General features: G+C 36.8%; 1 protein-coding gene and 1 non-coding gene across 5 annotated transcripts; one reads left to right on the top strand and one right to left on the bottom strand.

Moving 5' to 3' along the window:
• Positions 1-4,018: 4,018 nt before the first annotated feature.
• Positions 4,019-4,125, bottom strand: LOC124975691 (U6 spliceosomal RNA). Its single transcript, XR_007106916.1, has one exon. It is a non-coding gene; the product is annotated as a U6 spliceosomal RNA (small nuclear RNA).
• A 4,208-nt stretch (positions 4,126-8,333) lies between these two features.
• LOC124975689 (spindlin-2) lies at positions 8,334-11,563 on the top strand. 4 transcript variants are annotated; one of them, XM_047538290.1, is made up of 2 exons: positions 8,334-8,632; positions 9,244-11,563. In XM_047538290.1, the coding sequence occupies exon 2, from the start codon at positions 9,246-9,248 to the stop codon at positions 10,020-10,022; it is 777 nt and encodes a 258-aa protein (XP_047394246.1). In that variant the 5' UTR covers positions 8,334-8,632; positions 9,244-9,245; the 3' UTR covers positions 10,023-11,563. The 4 variants fall into 4 exon arrangements, with proteins under 4 accessions (XP_047394246.1, XP_047394245.1, XP_047394243.1 ...); XM_047538289.1 differs by having other exon boundaries at positions 8,334-8,637; XM_047538287.1 differs by having other exon boundaries at positions 8,334-8,703.
• The last annotated feature ends 13,551 nt before the right edge of the window (positions 11,564-25,114 follow it).

The raw sequence follows: 25,114 nt of genomic DNA, 5'->3' as shown, positions 1-25,114 counted from the left end.
GCATTTGCAGGCACATGGATGAAATTGGAGAATATCATGCTAAGTAAGATAAGCCAATCTCAAAAAACCTAAATACAAATGATCTCGCTGATAAGCAGATGATATATAATGGGGGGTGGGAGGAAGGCAAGCATGGAGGAAGGAGGGACTGTATAGAGGGAAAAGAGGGGTGGGAGGGGTGGGGGGAAGGGAAAAATAACAGAATGAATCAAACACCATTACTCTATGTAAATGTGTGATTACACAAATGGTATGCCTCTACTTCATTTACAAACAGAGAAACAAGTTGTACCCCATTTGTTTACAATAAAAAAAAGTTTTAGGTAAAACAATGGTTTGTGGCTATCCAAAGCTCAGCAGTATCTGACCAAAACTTATTCCATATAATTTAATTATTCTCATTAAATTTTCTTGGATATTATATGAGTAGCACTGCCATTAAACTCATATAATATACACAAAATAGAACAAGATTAATACTAAAAAATCATGAGAAATAAATGGCTGTGACTGGAGAATTCATAATTTGTTGCTCATTCTTGAAGTTGTACATCAGGAAACGGCCTGTGAGTGCCTATTGATAGTTACTGACTGACTTTATGTTTGATACTTAGTGTTCTAGTGTGTGACTTGAACTTTTAGGATTAAATAAAAATAGCTTATAGGGATTTTGAGTTCTTTATATATTCTGGAAATTAGTGCTCTATCTGAAGTATGAGTGGCAAAGATTTTCTCCCACTCTGTAGGTTCTCTCTTCACATTGCTGAGAGTTTGCTTTGCTGAGAGAAAGCTTTTTAGTTTGAATCTATCCCAGTTATTGATTCTTGCTTTTATTTCTTGTGCTATAGGAGTCCTGTTAAGGAAGTCTGATCCTAAGCTGACATGTTGAAGATTTGGACCTACTTTTTCTTCTATAAGATGCAGGGTCTCTGGTCTGATTACAAGGTCCTTGATCCATTTTGAGTTGATTTTTGTGCAGGGTGAGAGATAGGGGCTTAATTTCATTCTGTTGCATATGGATTTCCAGTTTTCCCAGCACCATTTGTTGAAGAGGCTATCTTTTCTCTATTGCATATTTTTGGCCCCTTTGTCTAATATGAGAAAATTGTATTTATTTGGGTTTGTGTCCATGTCCTCTATTCTACACCATTGATCTACCTGTCTATTTTGGTACCAATACCACGCCATTTTTGTTACTATTGCTTTGTAGTAGAGTTGAAGATCTGGTATTGTGATACCCCCTGCTTCGCTCTTTCTGCTAAGGATTGCTTTAGCTATTCTGGTTTTCTTATTCTTCCAGATGAATTTCATAATTGCTTGCTCTATTTCTGTAAGGTACATCATTGGGATTTTAATTGGAATTGCTTTGAATCTGTATAGCATTTTTGGAAGTATGGCCATTTTGACAATATTAATTCTGCCTAAACTCTACACCAAGAATACAAATAATCCAATCAACAAATGGGCTAAGGAAATGACCAGACACTTCACAGAAGAAGATCTACAAGCAATCAACAGATATATGAAAAAAATGTTCAACATTTCTAGTAATAAGAGAAATGCAAATCAAAACTAACCTAAGATTCCATCTCACCCCAATTAAAATGGCGATTATCAAGAACTCAAGCAACAATAGGTGTTGGCGAGGATGTGGGGAAAAAGGTACACTCATACATTGCTGGTGGGGTTGCAAATTAGTGCAGCCACTCTGGAAAGCAGTATGGAGATTCCTCAGAAAGCTTGGAATGGAACCACCATTTGACCCAGCTATCCCACTCCTTGGCCTATACCCAAAGGACTTAAAATCAGTATACTACAGAGATACAGCCACATCAATGTTCATTGCTGCTCAATTCACAATAGCCAGATTGTGGAACCAACCTAGATGTCCTTCAGTTGATGAATGGATAAAGAAACTGTGGCATATATATACAATGGAATATTACTCGGCCATAAAGAATGATAAAATTATGGCATTTGCAGGCAAATGGATGAAATTGGAGACTATCATGCTAAGTGAGATAAGCCAATCTCAAAAAACCAAAGGACAAATGATGTCACTGATAAGCGGATGATGACACATAATGGGGGGTGGGAGGGCTTAGTTTTAGGGTTAGGGTTAGGTTTAGGTTTAGGGTTAAGGAGGGTGGCAAGAATGGAGGAAGGAAGAACTGTATAGAGGGAAAAGAGGGGTGGGAGGGGTGGGGGAAGGGAAAAAATAACAGAATGGATCAAACAACATTACCCTATGTAAATTTATGATTACACAAATGGTATGCCTTGACTCCATGTACAAACAGAGAAACAACATGTATCCCATTTGTTTACAATAAAAATAAATAGCTTATATTTAATTATATAGATGTTATTTAACTTATTATAAATAATAATATAAATGTAAAGTGCTGAAAAGAAAAAGTTGATAATATATGAATGAATATCTAGCAGTGAGTTAAAACTTATTTTCTCATATCAAGCAAAAGTTAAAATCATACTCACTGAAACTGATTTTTGAGACATTAAATCAAATTTTTCAGTTCCTTATTTTTGCTGAAAAAATCATTTCTGAGGTTTTTTTTAAATTGATTACACTGATATTATATACATTTATGAATTGCTAATTAAAGACATAATTTGATGTCATAATTTATGTAAGTAAATAAATTTCATTAAAAGTCACTCAAGAAATATATGAAGTTAGATATCAGTAGATATTAAATTTGTAACTTCTATCTTCAAGTTTTACTCATTTTTAATCCTAGGTAAAGCTTACTCTTTTATGCAAAAAAAAATCACATGTATTTATTAAATAGGTATACAGCACAGCATTGGTATTAAAATTTCGGAAGAAAAATATTTAAAGGTTTTCTAGTGGGGAGGGGATGATAATAAAAATAGAGTTGTAAAGCACTGCTCTAGATGATCTTATATTTTTCTGAGTGAAACAAACATGATCTCCTTTTCACTATATACTACAGTCATACTAACATTCTTTGTTCTCACCAGCAACAAGTTTTTTGAACCTCTTTGCACTAAAATTATTGCTTAATCCCAGAGATTATTATAACCTTTCATAAATGGCAGCTTTTAAGTCTTGCCTCAAATGTCACCTGTTCAAAGATTTCTCCCCCTCTAATCCATAACCCTGGTTTTCTTCCATATTGTACTTATCACTATGTGAACCTGTTTGTAATAAAGATTATTTCTTTATTTTCTGTCTTACTTAGCTAGAATATAAACTCTGAAGGTAGGCACCCTCTCTGTTTCATTCATTTTGTTACCCTAGTACCTAGAAAAGGATCTAGAAATTTGCATGCCATACTTGCACAGGGACTGTGCTAAAAAAAAAGAGGTACTCCATAAATATTTGTTGAATAAGTGAATGATTAGATGAAAACTTTATATTTTCAAATAAATTTTTATAGATCTCCCATGAACATTTTTTTCTATATTTGCCAGAGCTTTTGTTTCCAGTCATTTACTATTTTTTCACAAACTTAGGTTTTGGTATATCTCCTACTAATTTGTTTTCTATTTCATTAGTCTTTGCAAATCTTAGTTATTTTCTTCAAGATTCCTTAGGTGTCTGTAATAACAATTTCTCGTTCATTTTTAATGGAAACAGACATTACTATAAATTTGTCTTCAAGTACTGGCTGTAACCAACACAGTTTTACATGTTGGACCCTCATTGCTGTCATTTTTCAAATTTTCTGGTTTTTTAATTTTATTTTTGATCCAAGAGCTTTTTAGAAGAGTGCTTAAATATATGAATAGTGAGTAGAGGACCAGACAAGGAATCACATATATATATTCTTAAATGAAAGACAGTCCACTTTAATTTTAAAATATATTTTATGTCAGCACAGGTAGCGTTGAGAAGGATGAATGTAGCAGCATTGGGTGAGGACAGAGATATGTACCATGTTAGCTAAATAAGGTAATCAATGAAGTGAAAAGTGTCAAAATTGGATTGTATTCATTTTTAACTGCAGTATTGTTTTTTATTTGTTCTTTTGAAAATATAGAACACCTCACAAATTTGCATGCCATCCTTGCACAGGGACTGTGCTAATTTTCTCTGTATCATTCCATTTTTAGTATAAGTGCAGCCAAAGTAAGCACTGCAGCATTATTTGTAATAGGAAGATAAATGGAAAATACTCTGAATGGCCATCAATAGAATACTTGAATATATTGTGGTATATGCAAAATATAATATATTATATAATTACAAAAGGGATGTTTTAGAGTTGTAAGATTGAATTGTCCTTGCAAATGTGTATAGTACAATCCCACTTATGCTCAAAAGTGAAAGACTTCCAAAATCATACATTTGTGGTTATATTTATATATTATTTTTAATATCATAGAGGAAGGTTCAGAAGAATACATACCAGGAATTTGATATTGGTTAAATGTGATTGGAGGGAGAATGAAGAACATTGAGAAGTCTTGGGAAGCTGCAAAGAGAAAAAGGAAAGGGGATAGAGGAAGATTGTTACTCTTTTTTTTTTTCATCATACATATTTTTATTGTTATGAAGTTTTTAGTAGCCATATGCAGTGGCACAAACCTATAAACCTAGCTACTCAGGAGGTCTAAGCAGGAGAATCCCAAGTTCAAGATCAGACTGGGCAAGACACTGAAACCCTGTTTCAAAATAAAAAAATAAAAAGGGCTAAGGATGTAGTAAAGTGGTGAAACATTTGCCTAGCAAGTGTGAGGCCCTGGATTCAATCCCCAATACCATGAAAAATTAAATAAATAAATAAATAATTTAAAATGATTATTAGAGTAAGCTATGTTAACTCTTGATAATTTGTAGGAGAAATCTAATTAGTGTTAATGCACAAAATCTTAAAAAACGAATGATAAGAATTTAATTTTTTTAGATCTTTATGACATAAATCTAAAGTATGTAGAAAACAGAGTTAAAGTGGAGAGATACTGGAGTCAGGAAGCTTACCTCTTCCTCTGAAGGGAATATAAGAAGCTCAACATTTTGTTGACAGTATTTGTTTAAGGAGTTGTTTGCTAATCTTAGTGTATTTTTTCTTATAGATTAGAATTGTGTCTTTTACCTCATGTTTGTTTCCCAGCTAACTCCTTATATTTCATCTATAATAGAACATGAAATTTGTTATGCCTTGAGGCAATGCTCCATTTCCTGGCCTTGCGAAACTCTGCAAATGTTTTGTTTTGTGTAGCTTAAAGATCTAATGGTATTATCTGAGAATACTGTGCCATTTCAGTCTGAAGACACTTTGCCATTTAAGTTGCCTTCAACTCTAGGTAACAGAAAACCCAAGACTAAACTACTTTAACTATAAAGTAACCTGTTATCTCATAAGTAGGAGTCAGAGGTAGGACTACAGGAATATTATAAGCAGCAGCTAAATGATATGATCAAAGGTCTCAAAGTATTCCCATTCTTTCCTTGGTCATCTTCATTATGTAGTTTTTTCTCTCAGGCTGGTTATAGTAATTCCAGAGGACACAGATATACTGTAATCATAAGAAGGAGAAATAAACAAAATTTCCTGTTGCTCTTTCTTAGGAATAAATTTTTTCTCAGAAGTCCTCCAGGAGGCTTTCTTCATAAGTCATATTTCATTGGCCAGTATTAGCTCACATGCCTGATACTTAACAATCACTTGTGGGGGAAGTAGCATCACCATGAGTAGCTTGAATGAACATTGGAGTGGAAGAAATATTGGGAAATCAGTGGTCATGACCACCTATAGTACACTCTCCACTTTTGCTTAGCTTGGTTCCATTCTCTTCTCTGTGATGTTTTCATTCTCAGTCTCCAGATGACGGTAATGGTGAATAGATCAGGCTCTCATATCCTCTCAGGTTCACTCACATCAGTGGAAATGATCATCTGTCTCATGCCCAGTTCATGCAAAATATCACTGTGCCTCATTGCCTCTAAGTTGGGTGCCTCTTCCTAAAGTAATCATGCTAACAGTAATACCATGGTCTAAAAGGTCAGGCCTACTTTGTTTCTGAGAGGAATATTATGGCACTATTTAATGAAGTGTGATTGGATGCTAAGCTACAATACAAACTGACTTCTATTACAATTCAGTACATTTTGCAGCTCAGTATCTATATATATATATCTTTCTTGCCATATATATGATTAAAAAATGTCTTCAATGTTTACTTTCATCAACTGTTGGTATGATATGAATTGTTACCACCTGTTTGGAAAATATTCTTGCAAGAATAACTGCTATATCTTTAACTTTCAGGGCAATAGATTAATTGAACTGTTGTTAACTTTAAATAAACTGAATATCAGACTGTGTGCCCCTGAACATACTATAACATATCCAACATAATGTTGATGGAATTATAACACGGAGCTATTACAAGTTTTTGAAGGAAGTTTTCTTAAAAACTTTATACCACATTCTAAGCATGATTGACATATAAAAAGCTGTATATATTTCACTTTACAGTTATTAAGTTGTATACAACTTGAACAAACATTTTATCATAAACAATGGTGTTTGAAATGTTAGTACTAGAAGACTAAACAAGTAAAAATAGTTTTCCTTTTAAGAAAACTATTGAATCTGGAAAAAAATTATCTGAAAACAATCTTCTCAAAGGCATCTAAAAGTCAAAAAACATGGGAATAATTACTCAGCTAAAATAGAAGGAAAACAGATCTAAGAGATGAACAGGGAATGTGGTGCATGATCCTTCAACCCTGGAAAAGTTCATCCACTCTAGAGGTAACTGATAAAAGACTTAGAAGTTCAGCAAGGCTTTTGACTGCTTTTTAAAGCTACTGATACGGTAATTGCAGTCTAAGGCCCTGGTAAATCCCCTTCACTTTTGGTTAGGATTCAACAATAACATCTCTTGGGTAAAAGTTAACCGAACTAAACAAACCCTCACAGAATATACCGCATACCAGCAAATTGTTTGCAATAATAATTTCATGAATATTCATTTTCATTAATCAGCACTAGAAGAAACCCTCTTTTCTTATACCCAATGACACTAAGAAATGTTTTAAATTCTTTCATACTTTAGCTGTTGAAACAAAATTATTATTGATCTTATTTTCCATTTTAGGACTTATTTTATTGGCTTAAGCCTAGATGTTTTCTTAATAGTCAACCCTTCCTCTGATTCAGATGCTGTAATTAATTATTAAACATTCATATTGCTTACAGGGTTTTGGGTTAGTTGTCTTGTGTTGATTTATTTTGCTGCATTTTACATTTTAATAAATCAAATATTGAGGTGGACACAAATTTAGTAATTCTCATTATCCCAATTTAAAAAATCACTCCAACATTCCTTAAAGAACATCCAATTTTTCTCCACTGATTCATGAAACTTTCATTTTTCCCTAACTGTACTCATAGTTATTTTGCCCAAAGCTTTCCATTCATATAAATAGATCAGCTTACAAGTTACTGTGAAAATACTCTCAGAGTAATGGGAGAAAAAACAAATTTTGGATCACAGTAGAATTCAGTTTTATGGATCAAAGTCATTAAAACAGGTAACAGATGCTCAATAAATACTTCTAAAGTGAAAAAACAAAAGAATGGCTTAAAAAATATCTAACATCTAAAGAAAATGCTTATTCCATATGGAAAAGGGAATGGCACAAAAATGCTCAAAACAAAATGATCCCAATTTTGAAAAACCTTAGGAAAAAGGAAACAAATAATGAATGCTAATATCATATATGAGATCCAAGAATGAGTCAGGATTTAAGTTGATTATGTTCTTCTTCATATCAGTTTCCTGAAATTAAAACGGTGCTTACATTATGCATTCAATTACTTTACAGTTGAGTAAGAGAAAAAGAAGAAAAAGATATAAAATTCCTCAAGAGTAAAGGCAAGAAAAGTTTAGTCAGGAAAAATTATGTAGAGACAACATCAAAATGTCAGAATAAGAAGTAGTGCATTTCTCTCCTACAACCCGTTTTAAATAACAGGAAAGTCAAATTCATGTGTGAAGAATAACTTCATGAGGGTACTGGGAAAAAAGAAAAGGGGGGAATTCCTGCAAGATGAAAAGCAGATGGGGAAGGGACACTGAGACAGAGGAAGACGAGGTGGCAATAAGAACTAAAGAGCTCTGAAATGGGAGGTTAACAAGGCCAGACAGTAGGAGGGTTCAGGAACTAGAATCTAAAGGTTTTACAAAGAGGTGGAGCCCAGGCTAATTGCTCCCTCTAGACACTAGGCAGTGTCAGACTTGGGAGCTGCGGTGGGGGTGGGAGTGTTTGGCAGGAAGGGGAGGCCTCTCTCCTGGCAGGAAGCTGCGCTACGGGAAGAGGGAGGAGACTGCGGCGGCGGCGGCGGCGGCGGCGGCAGCTGGTGGAAGCCCAAGGTGGCAGAGGGGCCGCCGCCACCAAAGGAAAGGAGGACGGCCTACAAACCCAGCACCAGCAACGCCACCGCCCTCTTCGCCTGCCCCGCCGCCCTCCTAACACTCTCTTCGCCTGTGCATCCTTCCCTCCCAGCTCTGGCAAGCACTCACTGGACCGGTCGCCCGCGGATCCTCCTTCTCCACGGGCTCTTAGCAGAGGCAGCAGCGAGGTGTCCGATTTGGGCACGTGAGGCCCGCGATCTCCGGCGGTGGACGCCAGGCAGGGCAAGGCCATTGGTGGGCGCCAGAAAGGAGGGAGGGGGATGGGATGGAATCTTGCAAGAAATAAAGGTAGAAGTGGGCGCCAGGCAAGGGTGGAAGGCTGGCTGGGGTGGGCAACAGGAAAAGGGGGTGGGTGCCTTAAGAGCCAGGCAAGGATTTGGAAATGAGCATGGGGCAGCAAAGGAGGTGGATACAAGGGAAGCGGCTAGGATAGGCAGGGGGGCTTGTGGCCAGCAGTCTGGGGCTTTCAGGGCAGGTGGGCAGTGGGTGCAAGGGCGGGGAAACTGGACACGGAGCCAGGAGGAGGTAGCCCTTTCCCTTCTGCAGAGTTCCTAATCCCAGGCAGCACTCCAGCCACTCCAGCCCTTCCCCTCAGCCTAAAGGAACCTGAGAGAGGGAGAGAGAGAGAGAGGGAGGGAGGAAGAGGGGGAGAGAAGGAGCACAAGAGCAAGAGCACTGCAGGCACACAGCCAGGATTCCCAGCATTGCTGCCAGGCTCCTGGGGAAATTTTAGGCGCCTGTGCAGGGTACATAGAGACATCGCTATGGGAGAAGTTCACCTTATGGCATATTGGATATCTGTCTCTATCCCCTCTCCTTTCCCTGCAGGCATGAAGACTCCCAATGTACAAGAGGCCGAAGGGCAACAAACCAGGGCAGCTGCAGGAAGGGCCACTGGGTCTGCAAACGTGTCCAAGAAGAAAGCTTCCCAGAAGAAGCACAGAGGCAGACCTTCATCCCAGCCTCGCAGGAACATCGTGGGCTGCAGAATTTCCCATGGATGGAAGGAAGGCGATGAGCCCATCACCCAGTGGAAGGGAACTGTTCTGGATCAGGTGCCCATAAACCCCTCTCTTTATCTGGTGAAATATGATGGAATTGACTGTGTCTATGGCCTGGAACTTCACAGAGATGAAAGAGTTTTGTCTCTTAAAATTCTTTCCGACAGGGTGGCATCATCCCAAGTTAGTGATGCCAACCTTGCAAATACCATAATTGGCAAAGCAGTGGAACATATGTTTGAGGGTGAGCATGGTTCTAAGGATGAATGGAGGGGGATGGTCCTAGCCCAAGCACCTATCATGAAAGCCTGGTTTTATATTACCTATGAGAAAGATCCTGTCCTGTACATGTACCAGCTTCTAGATGATTATAAAGAAGGTGACCTCCGTATCATGCCAGAGTCCAGTGAGTCTCCTCCAGCAGAGAGGGAGCCCGGAGGAGTTGTAGATGGCCTGATAGGCAAACATGTGGAATATACCAAAGAAGATGGCTCCAAAAGAATCGGAATGGTCATTCACCAAGTGGAAGCCAAACCCTCTGTGTATTTCATCAAGTTTGATGATGATTTCCACATCTATGTCTATGATTTGGTGAAAAAGTCCTAACTGTTAGGGTAAAATGTGCCACAATTTTGGAAATAAACGTATAATTTGTAGACACTCCAAAAAATGCTGCTTTTCAGTGTATTGAAAGTTTAAGGGTCCCTGAAAACCCAACGTCTTTGCCAGCATAACTGTTGTTTTGTTCTGAAAAATACAAGTTTATGTGGACATGACATGCTGTGTGTAAGCACTTTGTCTTGTTGAAAAGATTGAGTGTGTTTGGTGGATGGGGCACGAAAGGAAGGAACAGCTGTCAATTCAGGCTGTGAATAAAGTGCAGCTAGTATCATAATCACTCATCTAAAAATGGAACAAGACTTAGCTGGTCTGATCTGGAGGGGAGGGGAAAGGACTAATGATGGGCTGTGGGGGATGGGAGAGGAGGAGGTATCTACTTAGGCAGAGGGAGAGAGGGGCCAAACAATTGGGAGGCTCCCTGTGGGAGGGGTAGGCTACAGGAGGGGAAACAACCAATTTGGAAGGGAGGGAAGGATGTCAGAGAGTGGATCTTGGGGCTTCGAGGAAAACACTCGAGTAAATTGTGTAGAGAGGGACACAAGGACGCTTAGAAGAGGTCCAGAGTAAGGGAGATGGGATGATCAAGCTTCAGGGAAGCCAGAGGACACACAAAGGAGGGTCTATACATGGGTAGCATGGCCAAAAGGGAGGGACACTGAGGAAGGAGCAATTGCAAGAAGAAAGAATGACTGCGGAAATGAAAATTGGGGAGGGGGCAGGTGAGAGAGCAGGTCCCATGAGGATGGAAAAGTTCAGGGAAAGCTGGACCCCAGCCATATCCATATTGCCCTCCCTGGCTCTGTGCACAAAGAAAGTGGCAACTGTCAAAGAAAGCAGATGCACTAGAGATTCCCTAGAAGGGCATTTGACAGCAATGAATGACTCAGACAACTTAAGTGGGAGCCAAGTGTATAACTTTAAAGCTTTTCTTGTTTCAGGGAGTTTGTGCCACACTGGCCCAACAGAACCTCAGCCCTCAGCCTAGACACACTAACATGGTGCTTCATAAACCTGGGCAGTGAGAAAATATTTTACCCAGAAAAATGGAACCTTGCTGAAGCCAGGTACAGCAGTCCCACCACTGTTCTTCCTCCTACAGGAATGTTCTTGCCTCCCTAGAGAGGAGGAGCATGAGAGGATTGAACTTAATGTCTCTCCAGGGCATGGCGAGTACTTGACTATCCATGCTTCTTTCAACAGCTGCCTGAAACCACAGGTGGCAGCAACCAGTGCTCCACCAAAGGGAGGCTCTCTTGCCCTAGGAGCCCCATTCTGGCTATACTCCACTCAAAGCCTGTGGCTATTGACACTACACTGGTGCTTCCTGGCCATCTTGTCCCCTTTAAACTCATGGGGAGCTCTGATGGAAGTTTGCGCAACTCTTTTGTTTCCAGGTGATACTGATGCCATGGTTGGTTGGGCTGGGAATTGTGATTTTGTACAACTAATTGCTTGGACTGTATAATGCCGCATGGAAGTGTGGTGGTTGGTGGAGGAAAAAGGAGTGACAACCGCAATAAAATCCCTCAGAACTGTGGTGTCCAGCTCATGGGTCTGTGTCCTTTACTTCTTCTTTGTCTTGTTTTTACCTGGTCCTCCTAAAGTCCCCCTCAAAACCCTTTTTTGGCTTCTGCACTCCTGCCCCTCACTGGAGTGCGTGTCATCCCTCAAGAAGGAGTGATGGAGGCTTTCATAACTCCATGCATACTGGGGTGGGTGGAGTTTCCAGGAGTTGAAAGAAGTTGGTAAATCCAGTTCATTCTCACCACCCAAAATTGACCTGAAGCTGAGTGCCTCAATAATTGCACAAGGCAAGCCCACCTCGCCTTAGCAGGGATGAATTTTCTTTCATAGGATGCACAATTTTGTCCAGCCAACACCAGCAGGCCACCCAGGGAACAATGTCAGCCAGCTGTCTCACTTTGTTTGATCTTTGTGTGTGTGCTGTTTTTTCTTCTTCAAATTAGGTACCTTAGACATTTGAGAAATTTGCATAATATAAAGCCATTTCTGGCTTCTCCTGGAAACCCAAACAAACAAACAAAAACCAACTTATCGGGGTCTACTTTCCAACAAGGATACTAGGAGCCAGGTGTGTGGTAGGACTCAACCCATTTTAAGCTCAGGATCCTTGTCCTGGTGACCAACCCCACTGCCCTGCCTCTCTCTGGCAAAATGCACAGTTGTCCCCTGGAGATATTTTCATTTATAACGTTGGGGCTATTCCCAGTGAAATCTACCCTTTTTTTTTTACATTTGTTTTGCTCCCATTTGCTTCTTAATCCTCTGCCATGCCCTCTTCTATGCACAGGTACTGATGATACAGCAATGATAAATAGAAGCAAATAAAAAATCTTACTCTCACAGAGTTTTCATTTTAGTCTGGGAGGGAGGCAGTAGCCAAGATAAATAAGTAAATATGGAGTATTTTCACAGTTACAAGTGCTAAGAAGGAAAAATAAAGCAAGGAACAGGAAAACGAAATTGAAGGCAGGAGGCTGAGTTTGCACACTCACTGAGAGCTTGCATTTTGAGTGAAGACTTGGAGGTAATTGGAAAACTAGCCCTTAGCTGTCTAGAGGAAGGAACTTTGAGATAGAATGGTTGACCATCTGTAGGCAGCTAGGGAAAGGGTCTTAGAGAAGAAAAGGAAATGAGGATTGGAAAATCAAGATCTGACCCTAGGTATTCCTATCCACATGGTCAGTTTCTTAACTTCCTCCAGAAAAAATCAAGTGCAAAATGTCCTTTAAAGCACTTCCTCTTGTGCCATGAAAACCTCACCCCCACCCTTATGCTAATGAAGACTTGCAAACTCCTATCTCCAAGGTTTTTTGAAGAATAGGCAATGGAGAGTTGGTTGTACCCTTTCTGACATCTGTATTTATATGCCATCCCACTAGTCACCTATAGGTACAGATCAAGCCCATAAAAACTCCTAGACAAGACATTCAGCCTTACCCTCCCTGGGAACCCTGCCCCCTACTGGGGAAACCTTTTCTGCTTTAAATAAATCTTGGTACTCTACCTCCACTTTTCTGTGGATCTGATTCTTTGAATTAGCAAGACAACCCACCTGACATCACATGTTACCACATTCCAGATCGAGGGATAGCAAGTCTTCCCCAATTCAGGAGAAGACGTGATTTAATTGAGGAGGAACAGGCAGTATCATATTATAGCTGGAGGTAAGTGAGCAATATAGAGAATAGTAAGAAGTTATTTCAGAGAGGTCGTGGAAATCCCAGAGTCAGATAGCTTAAATCCGTGCAGGAATGAATGCAGAATGGAATTTCGCTTTTCCATCGAATGTGGTGGGAAGCCATTCAGCTATTTACAGCAGAACATGATGTTTCCCACATTTTTAAGGGGATTACTTTGGCAATTCTAGTGACTGTCTATATGGTATGTAAAGATGGAAAAGTAGATATCAAATATAATAGTGGAACACAAGAGTGACATAGAAACACCTATATCTGGGAAACTTGAATTCTAATAGAGGTGATATTTCAGATCAGTAATGAAAAATAATTTTATTTTAAAAATTGATCAGCCACATTTAAAATATAAATTTACTTAAACTTTTCATCATACTTTACACATGAAATAAATTTCAAATCAATGGATGTATGGAAATATCACCATGAATCTTACTAATTTTTGTGACTAATATATGTTAATACATTAAAATGAATTTAAAGAAAATTACGCAAATTGTATAGCAACAAATTTTTAAGCACCAGTCTCTAATAAAAATAATATTGTTTAACAAGTGTTAATGCCAAACTTTAAAAGTAACATTTATGTTACTTTTAGAATACAATTGGAGCAAAGATTTATATTTTTTTTTCCTTTGGAACTGAGGACGATGACATTTAAAGTCTAAAAATGCAGAAACAATGAAATTTTGACAATTTTTATTATATTACATATGACCACCCTATTTGCAAAAGTTGTCCTGTATATAGTGGTTTAAAAGTAAGATTAGGATACAAAATTGGATGACTTAAATTGATAAAATAAATAATAGCATATTTTATGATTTAATGACCAATACAAATTGGGCCAAGAAAAGTAAAATAGGAAACCACATGGTTAAAAGAAGTTATTACCTTATTCTATTCCCCATTATTTACCCTGCATTTTCCATATGTTATCTTCTAGCATATATTGTTCATTTATAATTTTTTTTCTCTTTCACAATGTCATCTTTTTAAGTACATGAATTTTTTTTTCTTTCTGTTTTCTTATGTATCCAAGTTCTTTGAATGGTTCCTGGTACAAATATGTGCTCAGTCAGTATTTTATGATTTTGTGAATCTCACTAATATTCAGGAAAATGGAAATCAAAATGATATACGCAGCCAGGTTCAGTAGTGCACACTTATTGTTCCAGCAACTCAGGATCCTGAGGCATAAGGAACACATGTTCAAGATCAGCCTCAGCAATTTAGCAAGGCCTTAAGCAACTTAGCGAGATCCTGTCTCAAACTAATAAAATAAAAGGGCTAGGAGTCTAGCTCACTCCTGGATTCAATCCACAGTATCAAAATTTTCAAAATGAAATATGTTTTTATATGTATCAGATGAACATGTATGAAGTTTGAAAATATGTATTGACAACCAGGTCAACAATTTAGAGATCCTATGCACTGGTGGGTGTTTAAGTTGGAGATAAATGTGTCATTATCTAGTGGGTTTGGAGGTTGCAATTTTCCACCAATTTCACTCTTTTACATTGTCGAAAGACAATTCTGCATGAGTCTCTTGTGTTTCTGCACATCTTATAAGCAACGAATGATTTTTCTTTGCTTTTCACTATCTTTTGAAGGATGTTTGAGTAACAAAAATCTTTGTAAAGCCTGAATGTTCTCTCTGATTTGTGGCTACTAACCCACAACAAGGCAGGATGGGGAAGGGAAGAATAGAAATCCATTGGACTAGACAAGGGAAGGGAAGAGAAGGGAAGGGAAGGGAAGGGAAGGGGAGGGGAGGGGAGGGGAGGGGAGATGAGAGGGGAATAGGAAAGACAATAGAATTACTAGGTCATAACTTTCCTAACCTTGTGTTTGAATACATGACTGGGGTAACTCCACATCAAGTATGACCACAAGAATGGGAACCTAAGTAGAATAAGTTAAGTTATACTCTATATATGTATATTCTGTTATGTATAACTAAACATAAATTTTTTAAAAAATCTTTGAAAAATAGAGAAATTGATTCCATAGAAAAAGTAGAAATTATTATTGCAATGTAACAAATATGTCTCTTTCTAGAGCAAAGGGAAGATATATTAGCTATTATAAAAGATAAAATCCCTTAAAATGAAATTTCCTTTTCCCTAATGAAACCTACTATATATGCCAGCTCCCCATTTGATATCACTGTGGCAAGAAGGGCTCAGGAATCTAGGGTAAATGCTAATATTCTGGCTATTGCTATTGTCATGAATAATAAACTCTTAATGAGTTAAAACTGAGGTAGTGGTTTTAGTGTACCAGAAAGTATTCAAAGAGGCTAGAACCTTACCTTGTTTCTTGCTTACTCAGCTCCAGGTGAGACAATCCACCAATCCATTAGTTAATCTCTGGTCCCTCCATTTTGACAAATAGTACTAATATTCATCCTGAGTTGATGTAAGTTTTTGTCCCCTATCAGACAACCGTGACAGACATACAACAACGATGAGAGTAAAAGGAGGGAAATAATAAGCACTATGAGCAGAACACTGGTAAATCATTAAAACATGTGCCAGTTCACTTGGGCAACAAGAAGACCAAACAAATGATGCTCATAAAGAACATAAATAGCGAGTCTGTTTCATGACTCAACCCAACCTTAAATATTCATGTGAATCTTATATAAGATATATTAGGAGATAATGGTAAATAACTCAGAGGATTTTTTGCAGTGGTGAATGGCTCTTTAAAGGAGTTTTGGCACTCACAATGAGATTTCTAGTATAAATAAAATCCTGTGTCCCCCACAGATGAATCATTTAACAGTATATGGGCTCTCTCTGCCCAAGAATGGGTTTACAATGATGGCAAATTTACCCACTGATGAATGAGAAATTGATCCAAAGAAACTTGATTGCTTGTGTATAATATCGCCATCCAGAAAATGCTCCTAGCATGAATATCTAAATCATGTGATAAAAATGTTATCTTGTTCCACTAAGTTATGATGAATTTCTCAAATAAGCTCTCTGTATGTGAGTCAAGTTAGCCAAAATTTGTAAAGCTTGGTTTTAGGCATAAAGTTGTTATCTATGACTGCTAAGGGAAAACATTCTTTAAGGCTAAAATATTGTGTTCTCAATAGATGAAACATTTAATAGTATATGGGCTCTTTCTGCTCCATCACCAATTTGGTAATCTGAATATGTTAGAAGTTCAATATATTGAGAGACAAAAAGTCACTATACCACACAGTATTAAAGGTAATTGCAAAGCCTTTCTAATGGTACCAAATAACTTTCTTCTTCCATGTTTCCCGCTTCCCCCTCTTTAACCTAACCATAGCTGATATAAGGAGAAAAATGGTTAGAGATTTGGGCCTAGGTCTCTCTGTACCCAAAAGAGATCAACTGCCATAGGCACATAATTTGCATTTCTCTGGTGATTAATGACAATAAGCACCTTTTCAGGATCCTCTCTGCTATTCCTATATCTTATTTAGAGAATTGTCTATTTAGAATCTTTGCCAATTTTGACTTGTCTTTTTATCGTTGAAATTTAGTAGTTCTAGATATGTTTCTTATCAGATAGATAAGCAAATACCTTATCCTATTTTGTAGGTTGTCCTTTCACTTTCTTGATATTCTAATTTGAAAGCTAAAAGCTTTTCATTTTGATAAACTTGAGTAAATCTAGTTTTTCATAGCTGAGTATCCATTTCCAAATCCAAGATCACAGATATTTACACTATGTTTCTTCTAAGAGTTTTGCTGTTTTAATGCTTACATTTAGGTCCATGATCCATTTTGAGTTCTTTTTATTTGGGAGGGGGGTAAGTTCTGACCTCACTTTTTATATTTGTTCTTATTATACATAATAGTAGAATGTATATTGACATATTATACATATATGGAGTTTAAATTTCCATTCTTCTGGTTGTACACAATGTAGAATTACATTGGATATGTACTCATATATGCACATAGAAAAGTAATGTCAAATTCATTTTGCCATCTGTCCTATTCCAAAACCCCCTGCCTTCCCTTCATTCCCCTTTGTCTAATACAAAGTACTGGTATTCTTCCCTACCCACCCCCTACCCCACCATATTTTGACTTAGTATCCGCATATCAGAGAGTACATTCGGCCTTTGGTTTTTTGGGATTGGCTTATTTTAGTAAGCTTGATAGTCTCCAGTTCCATTCATCTACCAGCAAAAGCCATGATCCCATTTCTCTTATTGCTGAGTAATATCATATATATATATATATATATATATATATATATATATATATATATATCACATTTTCTTTATCCATTCATCTGTTGAAGGGCACCTAGACTGGTTCCATAGTTTACCTATTGTGAATTGTAATGTGGCTGCATCACTGTAGTATGCTGATTTTAAGTCCTTTGGGTATAAAAGGAGCAGTGGGATAGCTGTGTCAAATGGTGGTTCCATTCCAAGTTTTCTAAGGAATCTCCATACGGCTTTCCAGAGTGGCTGTACCAATTTGCAACCCCACCAGCAATGTATGAGTGTACCTTTTCCCCCACATCCTCACCAACACCTATTGTTGCTTGTATTCTTGATAATTGCAATTCTCACTGGAGTGAGATAGAATTTCAGTGTAGTTTTAATTGGCATTTCTCTAATTGCTGGAGACGTTGAACATTTTTAAATCTATTTGCTGACCAATAGTATTTCTTTTTCTGTGAAGTGCCTGTTCAGTTCCTTTGCCCTTTTACCCAGAGTAATCAGACACACAAAAAAATTAAAGGGATATGAACAGGAAAAAAGAACTCAAACTATCCCTATTTGCTGAAGACATGCTTCTATATTTAGAAGACCCCAAAATCTCCACCAGAAAACTGGAACTCATAAATAAATTCAGAAAAGTAGCAAGATATAAAATTAACACCTATAAATTAATTGCATTACTATATGCTGAAAGGAAATTAGGAAAACAACCTCATTCACAACAGCCTCAAAAAAATAAAATATTTGGTAATCAATCTCACAAAAGAGGTGAAAGACCTCTACAATGAGAACTATTGAACACTAAAGAAAGAAATTAAAGAAAACCTTAGAAGATGGAAAGATCTCCCATGTACTTGGATAGGAAGAATTAATATTGTCAAAATGGCCATACTACCAAAAGTGCTATACAGATTCAATGCAATTCCAATTAAAATCCCAATGATGTACCTTACAGAAATAGAGCAAGCAATTATGAAATTCATCTGGAAGAATAAAAAACCCAGAATAGCTAAAGCAATCCTTGGCAGAAAGAGTGAAGCAGGGGGTATCGCAATACCAGATCTTCAACTTTACTACAAACAATAGTAACAAAAACAGCATGGTATTGGTACCAAAATAGACAGGTAGAACAATGGTACAGAATAGAGGACATGGACACAAACCCAAATAAATACAATTTTCTCATACTAGACAAAGGGACCACAAATATGCAATGGAGAAAAGATAGCCTCTTCAACAAATAGTGCTGGGAAAACTGGAAAACCATACGCAACAGAATGAAATTAAACCCCTCTCACCTTGCACAAAACTTAACTCAAAATGGATCAAGGACCTGGGAATCAGACCAGAGACCCTGCGTCTTATAGAAGAAAAAGTAGGTCCAAACCTTCAACTTGTTGGCTTAGGATCAGACTTCCTTAACAGGACTCCCATAGCACAAGAAATAAAAGCAAGATTCAACAACTGGGATAGATTCAAACTAAAAAGCTTTCTCTCAGCAAAGGAAACTATCAGCAATGCGAAGAGAGAGGCTACAGAGTGGGAGAATATCTTTGCCACTCATACTTCAGATAGAGCGCTAATCTCCAGAATCTATAAAGAACTCAAAAAACTCTACACCAAGAATACAAATAATCCAATCAACAAATGGGCTAAGGAAATGAACAGACACCTCACAGAAGAAGATCTACAAGCAATCAACAAACATATGAAAAAATGTTCAACATCTCTAGTAATAAGAGAAATGCAAATCAAAACTACCCTAAGATTCCATCTCACCCCAATTAGAATGGCGATTATCAAGAACACAAGCAACAATAGGTGTTGGCGAGGATGTGGGGAAAAAGGTACACTCATACATTGCTGGTGGGGCTGCAAGTTAGTGCAGCCACTCTGGAAAGCAGTGTGGAGATTCCTCTGAAAGCTTGGAATGGAACCACCATTTGACCCAGCTGTCCCACTTCTTGGCCTATACCCAAAGGACTTAAAATCAGCATACTACAGAGAGACAGCCACATCAATGTTCATAGCTGCTCAATTCACAATAGCCAGATTGTGGAACCAACCTAGATGTCCTTCAGTTGATGAATAGATAAAGAAATTGTGGCATATATATACAATGGAATATTACTCAGCCATAAAGAATGATAAAATTATGGCATTTGCAGGCAAATGGATGAAATTGGAGAATATCATGCTAAGTGAGATAAACCAATTTCAAAAAAGTAAAGGACGAATGATCTCGCTGATAAGCAGATGAGGACATATAATGGGGGGTGGGAGGGATTAGTGTTAGGGTTAGGGTTAGGTTTGGGGTTAGGGATAAGGAGGGTGGTAAGAATGGAGGAAGGAAGACTGTATACAGGGAAAAGAGGGGTGGGGGTGGGGGGGAAGGGAAATAAAATAACAGAATGAATCAAACAACATTGCCCTATGTAAATTTATGACTACACAAATGGTATGCCTTGACTCCATGTACAAATAGAGAAACAATATGTATCTCATTTGTTTACAATAATAAAAAAAATATTTTTGATTGTTGATGGATCTTTATCTTATTTATTCATTTATTTATATGTCGTGCTGAGAATCAGACCCAGTGCCTCACACATGCTAGGCAAGTGCTCTACCACTGAGATACAATTCCAGCCCTGTAGGTCTTCTTTTGAGAAGTTTCTATTTACATCCTTTGACCCTTTTTAATAATATGATTTGTTTTCCTTATATAAAGTTGATTTCCTGATATGTTTGAGGTGTTATTCATTTATGTACTATATGACCTGTAATTTTTTCTCATTCTATAATTTGGAACAGTACTCTATTGATTGTTCCCTTTGCTGTACAGAAATGTTTTAGATTGATGTAATTCCATTTGTAAAATTTTGCTATTGTTGCCTATGCTCTAGGAGTAAAATTTAAGAAAACTATTGCTCTGTAATTTTCCCCAACATTTTCTTCTAGGATTTTTACAATTTCAAGTCTGAAATCCTTTGGAATTTGGTTTTTTTATATGGGGTAAGATAAGGGTCCAATTTCATTATGCATGTGGATGTTTAGTTTTCAACACCATTTATTGAATAGACTGTTCTATTCCCATTTTGTAATTTTAGCACCTGTGTGAAAAATCAATTGACCACACATGCTTAGGTTCATTCTGGGTCCTTTATTCTATTCCATTGGTTGATCAGTCTGTTTTAATTTTATATAAGTTTATTTAATTTGTACTACAATTTGAAGTCAGATAGTATGATGCTTCCAGGTTTATTGTTTTTGCTCTTAAGTACCTTGGCTACTCGAGATTCTTTTTGTGGTTTACTGGAGTTTCAGGATAACTTTTTTCCATTTTTATAAAAAATGACATTGAAATTTTGAAAGAGATTCCATTGAATCTGTAGATTATATTGGGTAGTATGGCATTTTAACAATTTTTTGTATCTTCTTCAACTTATGTCTTTTACAGTTTCTTTCATTAACATTTTTTAGCTTTCAGTGTTTGGAACTTTCATCTATGCAGTTAAATTTATTCCCAAGTATTTTTTAATCTGTTGTAAATGGGATTCTTCTTTTGTTTTATTTTTCAGGAAGTTTGTTGTTGGTAGATAGAAACTATTTATTCTTGAGTGTTGATTTTGTATCCTACTCTTTATTTGTATATTAGTTCTAACAGGTTTTTGGTGAAATATTATAAGGTCATTTATATAAGATCATGTAAGCAAACAGTGACTACTTAATTTCTTCCTTTCTCATTTTGCTGCCTGTTATCTTTCTCACGCCTAATTGCTTTTGCCCTACTCAGAATACATTAAATACTATATTGATGAGAAGTGGCAAGAGTGAGCATCCTTATATTGCCTTGCATCTTAGGTAAAAAGCTTTCAACTTGTGCCTGATTCCCAGCACTGTGGAATGGGGAAAAAAAAAAGAAAAGAAAGAGAAAAACTTGTGCCTGTTATGATGTTAGCAGTGAGTTTGTCATTTAAGACCTTATTGTGTTGATAAGAGCTGGAGATTTGCTAAATATGGACTTTACTGTGCTGAAGCATATTTCCTCTATACCTAATTTGTTGAGAGTATTAATCATGAATGGACATCAATTTTTATCAAATGCTTTTTTTCCGCATCTATTGATATAATCATGATTTTTGTATTTCATCCTGTTAATGTCATCTATCACATTTAAAGATTTGTGCATGTGGAGCCATACTTGCATTTCTGAGATGAATTCAACTTGATTATGATGAATGACCTTTTTAAAATGCTATTGAATTCAGTTTGTTAGTAATTGTTGAGATTTTCATCCATGTTCTTCATAAATATGGACTACATTCCTTTTCTATTTGTGACCTTCTCTGGATTAGATATCAGGATAATGTTGGCCTCATACAATTTGGAATCAATCCTTTTTCTTCAGTTTTTCAAAACAGTTTCTAAAGTATTGATATTAACTGTCCTCTAAATGTTTGATAGAATTAAGCAGTGAAGCCATGAAGTCCTGAACTTCTCTCAGGGGGAAAACTTTATATTACAGATTTAATTGCCCTAATCATTTTGGTCTGTTTGAAGTATGCATTTATTAATTGTTCAGTCCTGTGTGATTGAATGTATCTAGGAATTTATTTCTTCTAGGTTATACATTTTTGCCATTAAAGATCTATAGGGGTAGAAAGATATGAAGAACAAAATGGAAAATTGTTCATAACATAATCATATGAACCTTTTATTTGTGTGGTATCGATTTTTTATTTTCATAATAAACTTTTTTTATATTTTGAGTCATGATAAATAATTGTATAGTGATTAGTTTCTGTTAAACATGAACACATACACATACACTAAGAAGAAAATGATAAGTCCTGTGCCTCTTTGCATATACAGATTAATGTCTTAAAATTTTTCTATTTAAGAACAACAGTTCTCTAATGAACCAAAAATTTCTTCATTCACCAGAAGACCAAGAGATCTTGTACTGGTAACCAAGAGGATCACTGATTGTTAGAAAAAGAAATAAAACAAAAATATAGAATATATTCACCAACAATAGAGATGCAAGCATGAATTACTTAAAGAGGTATATTTTAAAATAAATGCCTATAAACTGAATAGCTACAACAGGATACATCATATAGAATTGCCAGAATCACATGATATTTGAGTTTTAAATAGCTACTGGGGATAATTGCATAGGTAGAAATTATTTTCAGTGACCTAAAAAACATTCAATTAAGTGGTGAAAACAAATATGAATGAATAAGTATAAATTTAAAATTGAATAGTTCTACTTCTTACAATTCTGTCTATATATATTATATATAATGTGTTATATATATGATTATATAATTATATTATAAAATTATAAATATACATATATTTTGTTTTTTGATATTTTATTTGTTCTTTTTAGTTATACATGACAGTAGAGTCTATTTTGACATATTTATGCAAATATGGAGTATATCTTATACTAATAGGATCCTATTCTGGTGGATGTACACAATGGTGAGATTCACTGTGGTGTGTTCATATATGTGCATAGAACAGTTATGTCAGATACATTCCACTGTCTTTCCTATTCCTCTATTCCCTCCCTTCCTTTTATATCACTTTGTCTTATGCACTGAACTTCTACCATTCTCCTTCCTCCTTTGTTGTGTGTTAGCATCCACATATCAGAGAGAACATTCGACCTTTGGATTTTGGGAATTTGTTTATTGCACTTAGCATAATAGTCTCCAGATCCTTCCATTTTTGGCAAAATAATAGGTCATTCTTCTTTAAGGCTAAGTAATATTTCATTGTGTTTATACACCACATTTCCTTTTTCCATTCATCTGTTGAACAGCACATAGGTTGGTTCCATAGCTTAGCTACTGTGAATTGAGCAGCTATAAACACTGATGTGGCTGCATCACTATAGTATACTCATTTTAACTCCTTTGCATCGATTCCTAGGTCTGGTATATATGGGTCAAATGGTGGTCCCATTCCCAGTTTCTTGAGGGAACTCCATACTGCATTCCAGAGTAATTGCAACAATTTGCTGTCCCACCAGCAATGTACAAGTGTACCCTTTTCCCTACATCCTCACATGTGGAGAGCAGTCATTTGAATCATGGTCTGACTCCCCCATGGCTGTGTTGCACTGGGAACTTCCTGGACAAAGGTTCAGGTCAAGATGGCCCAGCCAGAGGAGGCTACATGAGGAAGCTATATGCAAAGGGGTGCAGCTGTATCAGTCAGAAACTTGATCTCAGTCACCAAGTCCCAGGAATAGAGAATTCTGAACATAGCAAGATAATCATAATGTCTCACCAGTTCTGCATCCTTCAGATTGCCTGATTTGCTGAAACTTTCCCACAAATTACCTTTTCATGATGAAACCTATATAATAAATGTGCTGATCTACCTCTGGGTCAAACTCCATTTATTATTACATGTACTCTTAATCATTGCCATTCTGACTAGAGTAAGATAAATCTTAATGTACTTTTAGTTTGCATTCCCCTAATTGCTATGGATGTTGAACATTTTTTCATACATTTGTTGAACATTTGTATTTCTTCTTTTGAGAAGTGTCTGTTTAGTTACTTTGCTGATCTATTGATTAGATAATATTTTTTGGAGTTAATGCCTTATCTGAAGTGTGGGTGGCAAAGATTTTCTCCCATTCTGTAGGCTCTCTCTTCATGCTCTGGACTGTTCTCTTTGTAGTGAAGCATCAATAAATGCAATAGTATCAAATTTAAAAGCTTCTTCACAGAAAAAAAAGAACTTGAAGAGAGAGCCTACGGAATGGGAGAAAATCTTTACACACATACCTCAGAGCACTAATTGCAAAGACATATAAAAAAAACTCAAAAAAACACCAGAAAAACAAATAACTCAATCGACAAATGGGCTAAGGAACTGAACAGACACTTCACAGAAGAAGAAATACAATCAATCAAAAAATATGTGAAAAAATGTTCAACATCTCTAGCAATTAGAGAAACATAAACTAAAATTACTCTAAGATTTCATCTCACTCCAGTAAGAATAGTAATTATCAAAAATACAAGCAATAATAAGTGTTCGTGAGGGTGTGGGAGAAAAGGTACACTCATACATTGCTGGTAGAATTGCAAATTGGCACCAGTCTGGAAAGCAGTATGAAGATTCCTCAGAAAACTTGGAATGGAACCACCATTTGACCCAGCTATCCCACTCCTTGGTGACACAGCCATATCAATGTTTACAGCAGCTCAATTCACAATAGCTAAACAATGGAACCAGTCTAGGTGCCCTTTGACAGATGATTGGATAAAGAAAATGTAATATATATACACAATGGAATATTGGTCCACCTTAAAGAAGAATGAAATTATGGCATTTGCATGTAAATAGATGGAGCTGGAGAATATCATGCTATACAAAATAAGCCAAACCCAAAAAACCAAAAGCCGAATGTTTTCTCTGATAAAACGGATGCTGATCCATAATGAGGGAGGGGAGGGAAGAATGGAGAAACTTTGGGTTGGACAGAGGGGAGTGAGGGGAGGGGAGCAGGTGTTGGGGTGAGAAGAATGGTGGAATGAGACAGACATTATTACCCTATATACATATATGATTGCATGAATGGTGCAAAGAACCAACTTTTG

Source organism: Sciurus carolinensis, unplaced genomic scaffold (assembly GCF_902686445.1).
Source record: "Sciurus carolinensis unplaced genomic scaffold, mSciCar1.2, whole genome shotgun sequence".
Classification (NCBI taxonomy): domain Eukaryota; kingdom Metazoa; phylum Chordata; class Mammalia; order Rodentia; family Sciuridae; genus Sciurus; species Sciurus carolinensis.
This window is presented reverse-complemented; position numbering and strand designations above follow the sequence as displayed.

Bases quoted from the DNA above. Each gene is read 5' to 3' on its own strand.
- LOC124975689 (XM_047538287.1), top strand. From the start codon at position 8,676: ATGGGATGGAATCTTGCAAGAAATAAAG. The intron at 8,704-9,243 runs GTAGAAGTGGGC...CTTTCCCTGCAG, and splicing joins GAATCTTGCAAGAAATAAAG to GCATGAAGACTCCCAATGTA.